The following is a 13,536-nucleotide window of genomic DNA, read 5'->3' as shown; positions in this document are numbered from 1 at the left end:
AGTTTTCAGCTCTAATTCAGATAGAGAGTAGATAGGGCCGTAGGGAGGCATTGAGCCTTCTGCGAGTGGTATCTCATGGTCATAAGGCTGGTGCTTTGGCAGAATTGATGCCTTTGCCTTGTCAAAAAGATGTTGGTAGTCTTGGTATGCTAAAGGCAAAATGACCTCCTGAGATGATTTCTCCAAATCTGAAGTAGCTGCTATCTCCAGGACAGGTTGGAAAGGTTTAACCCATATCAGAGATGATATATCGTCCATAGTTTGGTCAAAAATCCTTGATCTGGGACAAGTTTGAGTCTTGGACCTGAATAGGGGTAACTGAGGCTTGAAGGGTTTTTTCAGTATTGAGCTCAGGATTTGAGCTAAACCCAAGCGATAAATGCTTCCAATTGATAGTTGGATCATGCCTTGAAGCCATGGAAGACCTAGGATAACTGGGTACTTCATTGGTATAACATCTAAAGAGATGGTGTCTGAAAATGTTGATTTTCCTAGGGAATCTCAAGTTTGAGTACTGGGGTGTTGCAGGTAATGGAACCTGAACTGATAGGAGTTCCATCAATGACTCGGAGCAACTCTGGAGTGCGTTTGGGAATTGTAGGTAACTGGTGTGTCAAGATGAGGTCTTGAGATATAAAGTTGCCTGTTGCCCCTGAGTCTATCATAGCCCTTGTAGATAACACCTGTTGTTTGAAATGGAGTTGAATAGGGATTAACAGGTGTGTGAAACTCTGAGAAAGCACCATCGACACATCTTTGTTGTCTAGGGGAGAAGTTGTAGTCTCAGTTGAAGTTGTGCCTGGTGGGGATTTTTCAAGTTTTTCAGGAATAGCAGCTGTGACTGTGTCTGAGGCTGCTATATGTTTTGAATCAGCACTCCCCCGTGCTGAATAGCACTCCTGAATTCTGTGTCCCCCTTTGCCACAGTATAAACAAAGGTTGTTGTCCATTCTGTGTTTTCTTTCTTGAGGAGTAAGTTTACCCCTTTTCAGTTTTTGAGGGCTTCTTGTAGGCTGAGGTGCTGGATTTGCTGTAGATCTCTTTATAGAGGCGTCTAAGTCCATAGGTTCAGGTGCTGAGTCCTTAGCAGTTGGTGTAGAGGTGTAATTGTTGAAATTTCTTGTTGGATGCCAGTCTTGGTTCTTCTCCTTTCTTCTTTCAAAAAGCCTATCATCAAGTCTGACAGCTTTCTCTATAAGCGTTTGAAGTGTTGTAGGGCGTTCTTCTTTGCTGAGTTCATCCTTAATAGAGCTCTTGAGCCCTTGGTAGTAAGTGAAGACTAAGGCTTCTTCATTCCAAGTCAAGTGAGAAGTGATTCTCCTAAATTCTGTTGTATACTGAGCAGCAGAGGTCTTTTGACATAGCTTCTGTAGCTCTCTTTCTGCTGTAGCAGTTTCGTTGATGTCTCCAAAGGTCCTGGTAAGTTCCTCTTGAAACTGGTCATAAGAGGTAATCAAAGGTGTAGTGGTATTTTGGTTGTTGCCACTAAGTCTTCTAAGATATGGCTCAAAGAAGTTGAATGCAGATCCACGGAGGTAGCTGGCAGCGAAATAGATCTTCTGAATGTCTGAGGTGAACTGATGAGGCCTGAGGGTGAAGTAGATGTCCAGTTGCATAAGAAATCCCTTCAACTTCCTCCTGTCTCCATGGTATAAATCTGGTGTTTGCACTTTAGGAAGTGCACCTGGGGTACTCGAAATAGCCAGAGGAGCTGTGGGAAGCTCTGTATGATGTGTCTGAGTTGAAGATTGTGTTGCTGAAGTGTTGGCTTGAAAGGTGTTTTCCAAATTCTCAAGTTTGTTTGCTATAGTTTGTATAAAGGCAAACAGTTGTTGCATCTGCTGTTCAGCAGTAGTTGTAGGAGCTTGGTCGTCCTCCATTGTAGTATCGAAGTGCTGCTATAGAAATAGTTGAAGCTTGAAGCAGNTGGCTTTCTTAGAAAGAAATTCTAGAATGAGCTTAGATGCATTTTTTAGATTTCTCTTAGGCTCCCAAGTGTTGTCACTTGTAGGATAGCCTTTCCACTTAACGAGGAAGTAGTCCTGACCTCTAAGTGTCTTTTTGTCAAGGATAGACTCTACTTCATATTCTGGTTGATCCAAGATCAGAACAGGAGGTGGAGGAGACTGAAGTGGTCTTAAGGAACTTTCTTGTGCCTTAGACAAGAGAGATGCATGGAAGACATTATGGATAGTCCAAGTAGGTGGTAATGCAAGCTCGAAAGCATTCTTGCCAATAGTCCTTGTGATCTTAAAAGGTCCAAGTCTTTTAGTATCAAGTTTGTCTGAAGGTCTAGTAGTTGTGATATGTCTTCTAGACAAAAAGACTTGATCACCAACTTTGAATTGTGGTGCAACCACCCCCCTGTTAAAGGCCTGAGCCTGCTCGTCTTGTGCACGCTGTATTTGAACTTGAGATAGTCCTGGAGGCCCTTAAGGTAGATGATTCTTTCAAGTAGCAGAAGGGTTTTTGAAATTTTCAGGACAATTCAGTTCTGCCACTTCAAACCTAGGGTGATAACCATAGTTTGCATAGAAAGGTGTCCTCTTTTGTGGTGTTAGAGACTGTGTTGTTGTAAGCAAATTCTGCAAGATGGAGAAGATCTGCCCAGTTGTCTTGAGCATAGTTTGTATAAATTCTTAGATATTGTTCAAGTACAGAGTTGACTCTCTCTGTCTGGCCATCTGTTTGAGGGTGATAAGCTGTAGAGAAGCGTTGTTCCATGTTTAAGAGTTTAGAGAACTCCTTAAAAAAGTTTGAAGTGAAAACTGCTCCCCTATCTGAGATCCAGTGTCCAGGAATTCCATGATATTTAAAGACCACCTTGAGGAATAGCCACACAAGTTCAGAAGCTGTGATAGTCTCATTGCAAGGCTCAAAGTGTGCCATTTTTGTGAGCCTTTCTACCACCACAAGGATAGAGTCATAAGGGGTAGCACCCCCTTTTGGGATAGAAGGAGGCAACTTGACTATAAAGTCAATGGATATGGAGTCCCATGGGCGTTCTGGTATAGGTAGAGGCTGCAAGAGGCCATAGGGCTTTTGCCGTGTAGGCTTGTTCAAGTTGCAAGTAGTGCAAGAAGATATATAGTCTTGAAGAGTAGTCCTTAGACTAGGCCAGTAGAACTTTCTTGTTAGAAGTTCATAAGTTTTTGCAAAGCCAAAGTGCCCTGCAGCTGGAGCATCATGGAACTGCTGTAGGAGGTGTAGCTGTAATCGTTTATCCCTTGGGACATAGATATAGTTCTTGAATAAGAGAAGTCCATGCTGATTTTTTTGAGAAATTCTGTAGTCCAACTTTCTCAAGAGAGGAACCTTTCTTCTGGAGGTATTCCAAAGTTCTTTTCGCAAAGGGATCATGGTTGTAAGCATCTTTGAATGCTTTAAGAAGTGTTGCTGAGGGTGTATAGTCTTTAAAGGTCTCTGGTTCCTGAGAAGAGGTAATGGGGGCAACTTGGTCTTGAGGGGATAAGTTTACCCCTAAGTCCTCTGTAGTACTAAGGTTGCTTAAAGATGCTGCTATAAGCTTTGCTGAGTCTAGCAGAGCCTTTGTATTGCTAGTTTTAGCAGAATCTTGGTAGTCATGTCTTCTTGAGAGGAGATCTGCTCTTTGATTCTTGGCCCCTGAGACATGTTTTATAACAAAGTCAAAACCTCCTAGTTGTTCAGACCACCTTGCTTGTCGTCGATTGAGCTGTTTAGTGGTTGTAAAGGTCAAGAGATTTGAATGGTCACTGTAAATAGTGATAGGATAGTTTGCCCCTTCAAGGTAGCATCTCCAATGCTTTAGAGAACATACTATGGCAAGCAGTTCCTTGTCTGTAATGGGATAGTTTTGTTCAGCTGCTGATAGCTTTTCTTGAGTAAAATGCCACAGGCTGTAGCTCTTCTTGTTTGTCTTTTGGAGCTTGGTATAAGATTCCAGAAATGGCAAAATCTGAGGCATCTGTCTCAAGAGTGGCAGGTTTCAAGGGGTTAAAGTGTAGTAACATTTTCCCTTCTTTAAATTCTCCTTTAAGAGCATCGAAAGCATCTTGCTGTGTCTTATCCCAGTGATACAAAGTGTCCTTGTGAAGTAATTGAGTAAGGGGTAAAGCCAAGGATGTATATCTTGGTATAAACCTCCTGTAATAGTTGGCAAACCCAAGGAAAGACTGAACCTCTTTAATGCTGGAAGGAATAGGCCACGTTTGTACTGCTTTTGTCTTTTCAGGGTCCATCTGAATGCCTTCTGTTGAAATTCTATGTCCTAAGAAATCAACTTGAGACATATGGAAAAGACATTTCTCAAGTTTGCAAAAGAGTTGTGCTTGAGATAGCTTCTCTAAGACTTGTCTAACATGTAGAACATGCTCTTGAGTGTCTAAAGAGTATATAAGAATGTCGTCTAAGTAGACAACAACAAAGATATCCAAGTAAGGTCTTAGAATATCATTCATGAGAGCTTGGAAAGAAGCAGGTGCATTGGCAAGCCCAAAAGGCATTACCTGGTATTCAAAATGACCATAGCGTGTTCTGAATGCTGTCTTCCACTCATCACCTTCCTTGATGCGTATCAGGTTATAAGCTCCCCTGAGATCTAACTTGGTAAAGATCCTTGCTGAAGAGAGCCTATCTATGAGCTCAGGGATAAGGGGTAAAGCATATCTGTTTTTAACAGTGACTGCATTAAGGCCCCTATAATCAACACAGAGACGCAAGGAGCCATCTTTCTTCTTGACAAAGAGAATGGGAGCTCCTGCTGGTGAGGAAGAAGTTCTGATAAAGCCAGAACTAAGGTTCTCATCTAGGTATTCTCTGAGAGTTTTCAGCTCTAATTCAGATAGAGAGTAGATAGGGCCGTAGGGAGGCATTGAGCCTTCTGCGAGTGGTATCTCATGGTCATAAGGCTGGTGCTTTGGCAGAATTGATGCCTTTGCCTTGTCAAAAAGATGTTGGTAGTCTTGGTATGCTAAAGGCAAAATGACCTCCTGAGATGATTTCTCCAAATCTGAAGTAGCTGCTATCTCCAGGACAGGTTGGAAAGGTTTAACCCATATCAGAGATGATATATCGTCCATAGTTTGGTCAAAATCCTTGATCTGGGACAAGTTTGAGTCTTGGACCTGAATAGGGGTAACTGAGGCTTGAAGGGTTTTTCCAGTATTGAGCTCAGGATTTGAGCTAAACCCAAGCGATAAATGCTTCCAATTGATAGTTGGATCATGCCTTTGAAGCCATGGAAGACCTAGGATGACTGGGTACTTCATTGGTATAACATCTAAAGAGATGGTGTCTGAAAATGTTGATTTTCCTAGGGGAATCTCAAGTTTGAGTACTGGGGTGTTGCAGGTAATGGAACCTGAACTGATAGGAGTTCCATCAATGACTCGGAGCAACTCTGGAGTGCGTTTGGGAATTGTAGGTAACTGGTGTGTCAAGATGAGGTCTTGAGATATAAAGTTGCCTGTTGCCCCTGAGTCTATCATAGCCCTTGTAGACAACACCTGTTGTTTGAAATGGAGTTGAATAGGGATTAACAGGTGTGTGAGACTCTGAGAAAGCACCATCGACACATCTTTGTTGTCTAGGGGAGAAGTTATAGTCTCAGTTGAAGTTGTGCCTGCTAGGGATTTTTCAAGTTTTTCAGGAATAGCAGTTGTGACTGTGTCTGAGGCTGCTATATGTTTTGAATCAGCACTCCCCCGTGCTGAATAGCACTCCTGAATTCTGTGTCCCCCTTTGCCACAGTATAAACAAAGGTTGTTGTCCATTCTGTGTTTTCTTTCTTGAGGGGTAAGTTTACCCCTTTTCAGTTTTTGAGGGTATCCTGTAGGCTGAGGTGCTGGATTTGCTGTAGATCTCTTTATAGAGGCGTCTAAGTCCATAGGTTCAGGTGCTGAGTCCTTAGCAGTTGGTGTAGAGGTGTAATTGTTGAAATTTCTTGTTGGATGCCAGTCTTGGTTCTTCTCCTTTCTTCTTTCAAAAAGCCTATCATCAAGTCTGACAGCTTTCTCTATAAGCGTTTGAAGTGTTGTAGGGCGTTCTTCTTTGCTGAGTTCATCCTTAATAGAGCTCTTGAGCCCTTGGTAGTAAGTGAAGACTAAGGCTTCTTCATTCCAAGTCAAGTGAGAAGTGATTCTCCTAAATTCTGTTGTATACTGAGCAGCAGAGGTCTTTTGACATAGCTTCTGTAGCTCTCTTTCTGCTGTAGCAGTTTCGTTGATGTCTCCAAAGGTCCTGGTAAGTTCCTCTTGAAACTGGTCATAAGAGGTAATCAAAGGTGTAGTGGTATTTTGGTTGTTGCCACTAAGTCTTCTAAGATATGGCTCAAAGAAGTTGAATGCAGATCCACGGAGGTAGCTGGCAGCGAAATAGATCTTCTGAATGTCTGAGGTGAACTGATGAGGCCTGAGGGTGAAGTAGATGTCCAGTTGCATAAGGAATCCCTTCAACTTCCTCCTGTCTCCATGGTATAAATCTGGTGTTTGCACTTTAGGAAGTGCACCTGGGGTACTCGAAATAGCCAGAGGAGCTGTGGGAAGCTCTGTATGATGTGTCTGAGTTGAAGATTGTGTTGCTGAAGTGTTGGCTTGAAAGGTGTTTTCCAAATTCTCAAGTTTGTTTGCTATAGTTTGTATAAAGGCAAACAGTTGTTGCATCTGCTGTTCAGCAGTAGTTGTAGGAGCTTGGTCGTCCTCCATTGTAGTATCGAAGTGCTGCTATAGAAATAGTTGAAGCTTGAAGCAGGCAAGGTGTAATGGTGGGTGCACCAGATATGAGAATCTAGCCACCCAAGGAAGGGATGAATTTACTAAGACAACACACTGTCTTAGGAAACAGAGCCAAAGGGTTGTAGCTTAGACTATTCCACAACGCAGCAATCAGGTGTATGATGTGGTGAAGTGGTTTAGACAAGTTGCAACAAATGTTGAGTCTGAGAACTCAGGGGTAAGTCAGAGGTTAGCACCTCACTGACTTTTCAAAAACAGAGAATAACAAGATCAATGCTTGGAAGCTTGGAAAAGACGTGGAAGTATGTGCTAGTCGATTTACTGTATTGCCTGCTTGCCCTTTCTTAAGGAAAGGGCAATCCTATTTATGCCAAAGGAGTGTAGTTCTCTTATTTTCCATGACTTTCCATGACTAACCAGGCTTGGTAAATGTATTAGAAATCAAGTGCGACCCACAACTAGCTTGCTAATCATGTAGTGAACGTAAGAGAATCCCATAGAACCATCTCTTGGGTTCCTAGCCTATAGGAAGTGAAAAGGAGGTCCAAGGTCAGAGTACCTATAGACAAATTATGTCATAACTTAACCAATCTTGTGGGTAACTAAGGAGCGATGACGTGTAATGAATCATAGAGGGTTGTAGAAGCTTCTAGAGCTATCGTTCATGTTCCTAGGCCTCTAGTTGGTAGAGATATGCCATGTGGTAGTATTGGCCCACCCCCTTAAGGAGGAGATTTTCTTAATAACTTGTTCAATGAGTGTCCAAATGATATGCCGTGATGTATGTAGCATAAACAGATGTAGTAGAAGAGTTTGCAGCAATCGTTGAGTAGTATTGCTTCTGTTGTTGGTGTGATAAGCCAAGATATGTATGGTGACTTGTAGGTTTGAGGAGGAGATTTCTAAGTTTGCTCTTGAGTTTGATAGCAAACTGAGTGCAACGAATGTCAGTATGACACAATCCTACCCCCATAGGCCATGAATGGATCTATAGATTCTTAAAACGGCATCCAAACTTTAAAGGGGTCTACTCAAGACAACTAGAGTCTGCACGACATAAAGAAAGCCACTCCTATAAAGATTTCAGCTTGGTTTGACGCGTTTAAAGCACGAATTGAAGAGCGAAAGTACAAGCCATGCAACATCTATAATATGGATGAGACAGGTTTTGCAGTTGGAGAGACTCAATCCACGCGAATAATTGTTGATTCTACCTTGAAATCCAATTGGAAGGTCACAGCTGGGAAGCAGGAGTGGATAACTGTACTTGAATGCATTGATGCAGACGGTGGCACTTCTCAACAAGTAATAGTGGCTGGACTTCAAACAGTCATAGATTTGAGTGGTTGCGGAATGTATTTGAGCCTGAGTCATGCAAAAAGTCTGGAAATCACCTGCGAATGTTGATTATGGATGGCCATTCTAGTCACATTACTGGCGATATGATTGCACTGTGCATTGAGAATGACATCGACCTTCTTATTCTACCCGCCTCATTGCTCTCATCTACTCCAACCACTTGATATTGGGGTGTATGGACCTCTTAAGTGATTTCATGCTCAGGAAGTAGATCGGTATACTCGAGCAGGAATAAAGCGAATCCAGCGCTCCCACTGGGTTGAAATCTTCCGGTGTATTCTATAGAAGGGTCTTATACCTCAAAATATTAGAAGTGGGTGGAGGGCAGCAGGTTTAATACCCTTTCTCCCAGAAAGAGTTCTGGCTAACCTTCCACTTCCACCAACCGAACCACCTCGCACTCCTCAAAACTCAACCAATATCACTACTCTGGATCTCTCAATACTCCGAAGTTCTCCTCCAGATGGAACTGAACTAAGGCATGCAAATTTAGTATTTAATTCAAGTATGGCAACTTGTGACTCTCCTGCTTCACCAACTCGACGCTATGCCAAGAGAATGACTAGGCTGGTTGAAAGTCAGAATGCTGAACTCAGCATCCTTCGGAAGGAGGTGAAAGAGTACAAAGAGATACTTGAGACACGAAAGAAAAGAACTACGGGCAAGAGAATTAAGTTGCAAGGCGAATTTGTATTCAGTACCGAGGAAGTGTTGAAAATTGTCCGGGAGGCAGAGTTGAAGTCAACCGAGAAAAGACCACGTGGAAGGCCACGCAAACGGCCAATTGAAGAAGTAGACGAGGAAGTTGAAGAGGAAGAGGTAGAGAACGATTCAAGCGACCCAGAATTGGAATTGGAGGAGTGTGTGGCACGTAGGACTCGGTCAACTAGAGTAGAATAAACTTTTTGTCCGACTACCCCATATGTCCGACTACCCCATACGTTACGTTATCAATAAAACTACAAAAAATACATCTAAACTAGCTACAAGCACACCAAACAGTGTGACGGCCAACTCAAAATAGTTGCAGGGAGTGATGGTAATCGCGGTGAAAAATCGAGAACAAATCGAGAATAAATAGCAGTAAATATTTGTCATATCATGTCGTATCATATATCATTAGCAGATCGTAGGGGTTTGTTTCGTTTCGTGAATTGGCTGGGATAGAGACGATGGAGACTCAGGTCGCTGGCACCCTCTGTGAAATGAGCAGTTCGTAGTCCATTGTATCCAAAATATCGTTGAGAGATGCGTGTCAGATATCCACGGGCAGTATTTCAGGGGTTACCGAAAATCAATGTCGTCGTTATGCTCCCTGATAAGTTTATATATACTGGACGTCGTACCGCTCGCCCATTTCAAGACCGCAGAGCGGATATCCTCCGAGACCCTGGTGTGCTTATGGTGGCTGAGTAGGAGCCTGCATTGGTGTTCTCCAAACTCCCAGTTGTAGCAAACTGCTTCCATCAACTCCTTGGAAATGATAAATATGGGGTTGCGCTTGAGAAGCAGGGCTAGCACATCTCCACCCCACGGTTGGTGTGCCACTGCCACAAGCATCTTCTGCGTAATGGTAGGTGATGGATCTCGATTAAGATACCATACCATTGCGTCATACGGCAAAACAGGCGTATGGTTCGGCTTTCTGGGTTCTGAGAACCAGACCAGCCATTGCAGTGCACCTGATCCATGGGGGAGTCTCAGACGCAGCTCGAAGTACAATATCTGATACGCTCACAGAGGCTGAATGCAGCCTGAGGAGAACTTTAAATTTTGATGCCGCATGCTTGGATCCTGCTATAGTTGTAAGAATCGATTCCGAGAGTAATCCCCCGATGTCGAAAGTTAATATCAACTCCAAGGCCTTTTTCCGTAAACTCATTTTTAGCAGCTGCAGTCAACAGGGTCTGCGTAATGTTTTAGTTTCGGGAGGTGCTCCTTGATGGTCTTCACAACTGCTGAAGATTGTCCGCCCCGAAGGAGAGCAGCCATTGGAATTTCTGTGAGAGACAGCTGAGGATACTCGGCCAATAACCATTCTAGGGGCTTAATATCCCTCGATGCAATCTGGCATGTCCGCCTCAATGTTTCCTCTGTAATAGTAATTGATGGGTTCTTGGTTGTGATCAATTTCATACGGGTAACATTGTCCGTTTTGTAGGAATACACGCCTGCTGCATATTCCAGGGCTCGAGGTGTAATATGCACAACATCAGATCGGTCTAGCGCCCATCGAAGAGTTCTTACATCCTTAGACTTTGCTGATGCTATAAACAATCGTTCCGTCATTTCAACTCCTCTATTCCTCTTTTCTAAGAGTTCCAACTTTGGAGCACTAGCAGGCGTCCATGCTACCTCTTCGAAGAGTTCAGAAGGTATTTCTAAAGTGGAATCGTAGTCTAAGACCCACTTTATAGCACCAGACGTGTTCTTATTCGCAGCCGCAGCTTTTAATGAAGCGGATGTAATGCGCAGGCGTTGCTTTTGAATATGGCCTAGCATTTTGGAAATCCAGTCCTCATCACGACCCGTCCTCAGAACAGCTTCTGTCATGGCGTCGATAATATCTGGATCGGAAATATCCTCTCCTTGGCGTATGAGCAATTCCAAGGCCTCTACGGACCTGGCACAGGCAAAAACCAGGGGACATGTGAGCCGTTGCGGCTGATAAGATAGTAGCATGTCAAATGAAATGCTGTTACCGGGCTTGAGGAACTCAACCATGGAAACTTCGTCAATCCTGCAAGTTGGATCATGCTGCAATAGCCACTGAAGCACCTCGCTTCTTGATGTAGTATATGTCCCGAGACCTGATACAGCAACTAAGAGCATCCTAGAGGTCACCCTGAATGTTGGTTCGAATGACTTGATAATACTGAGAATTTGATAGCATCGTTGCCTCCCACCGCCGCTACCAATATCTTCTCCGAGATTTTTTCCTGGGGATTTTCATAGTGGCTTAGAAGCCATGGTATAAGATGAGATCCATTGTATGTAGCTTTAAGAGCGGACATGACGATACCGTCGTCGATTTTCAGAGTCCCTGGCGGTGCATGTTCGAGAAGCGCTTCCCATTGCTGCCGATCCTAGAGCAGTATTTTGAACCAGCCTATCCAGCATTTGTTGCGTAACTTCGAAATGTGGATGGCGCCTGAGGACCGTGAGGAACATCTCCTCATTACCCCGCGCCGTGAGTGGGAGTATATCCACATTAAATTGAAATTCCGGTTGATAATCCAGGAGTGCTTCCATAACATCGCTTGCCAACCCACAAGCCGCAACCTCAAAAATAGAAGGATCGGGATCGATATCACCCTGAGATAATAAACATTTAAGAATATCTGCTCCGGATGACATATTTTCTGATAAGACCCTGATTATGTTCAGATCAACAGGAATCTTCCACCCACGGTTGATGAGCATGCTTAAAATGGATTTGCCACACAAGTGGTTGGACGCACTTGATAGTATGAACCCTTCATATATTTCCTCTATTGGAACGCTGGGTATGAATTGAGCACCAGCTCCGCCATGTCGGCACCACAGTGAGGATTTTGGGCTGCTAGCTTCAACATGTCGCCGCAGCAATCAGCGCTGTAATTCTGGAAGCCGCCCAGAATTTCGACAATCTCTGGGTCACTGCTCCTGACACATTTCTTCAAAAACTGGCAACAGAGGGCCTTCAGTTGAAGTTTCTGCCCCGTTTTTCAGCAACAATGTGACAGCTTCTTTCTTCCTGTTTGTAAACAGCATACCACAAGGGACCCCTTTGATTATGGTCGGTAATATTCACATCTACTTCCTCTTCGATGAGTTGAGTTGCTGTAAGAAGAAGTCCAAACCATGCACAGATGTGAAGTCCTGAGATATCCTGGGACATCTGTGGCTCAATTGATCCATGAACATACCACCAGTGGTCCGGAGACTGAAGCAGTGCCTGGGCAGAACACGCGACATTAGATGTCTTGCGTAGAAAGGCTAAAATATTTGCACTTAGAGTCCTCTGAACTTCTCCTGGGAAGCATGAAATCCCCAATTTTTGTGCAGCGTACTCTAAAAACGGGAAGGACGCTACTCTCAAATTGTAGCTTTCATAAGAATTGACATGAATCCGTTAGATTACTGTCAGAAAGATATGCGAGGCATCTCTCGGTAATCATTGCGCTTGCATCAGGGAAATGCGTTTCTTTTGTACGATCAAAATACTCCTTGGCGGTGTCTTCTAATCGTCAGCATATAACATAGGCAACTGCAGAGAGATAAACTTACGGTGGACCAGCATGACCTTTTGATCCTCGGGGTCAATCTCAAGAAGTCCACTACATGAATCAATAGCTTCTCTCAAGTCTGAAATATTGTCTGTGTCGAAGGATGACTCGTTGACTTCAATTGCTAGTGCGTGCTCTAGCTCTGAGACTGTGAGTTCCCTAGAAGCATGGGTTACGAAAGATAGTAATATGATCGAATCGGTCAGCATTCCGCTGGATTGAGCCTTCAGGCGTTTCATTGTATCATTGTATCCATCATCCAACGAATAGCCACCGCTTGCTATAGACTCTAAAGCCTGATTAAGCTTTTTGCGGTTCGAAACCTTCGAAATAGCACATATACTGAGTTTTGCCAAAAGGAACCTGATTGAATTGATAAGCTTCCATGCCCAGTCTGTAGTTTCCCGCAAGAGGTGGCATTAAACTCACATGCCGTCGGCAGCCTGCGCTAGTGTGCCCTTAATTTTTTGGTGGGTTTCAAGCGGCGACTTGGCAACAAAACAGCCAGGTGGTAACGCTCTCAGACTTTCGTCCATCCACAGGTTAAGGTCTTCTTTAGTTGCTCGAGTATCAAGCTGCGTGGCCGATGCGATATACTGCAAAATTCGATACGGATCCCGAGACGTTACCATCAACTTTATTGCAAAGCTGGTTTGCAACTCACTGAGAATCTTCAGTAACTTATCCTGAGTCTCTTCGTCAAGTTCATTGAGTGCATCGATAACAATAAAAGTCTTTGAGAATCTTCCAGCTTCCAATTGAAGCAGGCGACATAGCTGAGAGTAAGTAGGATAGTTTTTAGAGGAGTGCAGCTCCTCTAACGTCTCTGGCAGTTTGATACCCTTCACTGAAAGAAGCTGTTTCAGCAGACTCGCAAGTAAGTTTTGGGCGTTAAATTTATCAGCGTGAGCCCAGTTTCCAAATACATATGCTACTGCACTTCTCTCTGGCCTGATTGCAGTGAGTCTTGTGAGATACTCGATGGCCGTGCTCGCCAGCATTGTCTTGCCCATGCCGCCGCCGCCCTTCAGAATTATCGAGTCTTGTTTTCCATCTAGCCACAGCCTGAACGGCTCGGACTCTATTAGCCATCGTCCAGTGTTTTTGGCCCTTTTAGCTGTAAGTGCTGCTTGTTGTTGAGAAAAGTCAATGCGCCGCGATGGAGATAGCCACTCGAGAACATCATGCTTTTTTTG

General features: G+C 43.7%; 2 protein-coding genes across 2 annotated transcripts; both read right to left on the bottom strand.

Moving 5' to 3' along the window:
- Nucleotides 1-8,936: 8,936 nt before the first annotated feature.
- VC83_09400 (uncharacterized protein) lies at nt 8,937-9,929 on the bottom strand. The gene has a single exon (XM_024472839.1). It carries the CDS (start codon nt 9,678-9,680, stop codon nt 9,357-9,359), a length of 324 nt encoding a protein of 107 aa, XP_024319566.1. The 5' UTR covers nt 9,681-9,929; the 3' UTR covers nt 8,937-9,356.
- A 27-nt stretch (nt 9,930-9,956) lies between these two features.
- Nucleotides 9,957-10,796, bottom strand: VC83_09399 (uncharacterized protein; the record flags this gene model as incomplete). The annotated part of the gene is made up of 2 exons (XM_024472838.1): nt 9,957-10,687; nt 10,775-10,796. 2 exons carry the CDS (start codon nt 10,794-10,796, stop codon nt 9,957-9,959), a joined length of 753 nt encoding a protein of 250 aa, XP_024319570.1.
- Nucleotides 10,797-13,536: the final 2,740 nt, after the last annotated feature.

This window comes from Pseudogymnoascus destructans, assembly GCF_001641265.1.
Source record: "Pseudogymnoascus destructans isolate 20631-21 unplaced genomic scaffold scaffold_49, whole genome shotgun sequence".
Lineage (NCBI taxonomy): Eukaryota > Fungi > Ascomycota > Leotiomycetes > Thelebolales > Thelebolaceae > Pseudogymnoascus > Pseudogymnoascus destructans.
The sequence above is the reverse complement of the archived record's forward strand: the minus strand, read 5'-3'. Positions and strand labels throughout refer to the sequence as shown.

Bases quoted from the DNA above. Each gene is read 5' to 3' on its own strand.
- VC83_09400 (XM_024472839.1), bottom strand. From the start codon at position 9,680: ATGGTATGGTATCTTAATCGAGATCCATCACCTACCATTACGCAGAAG.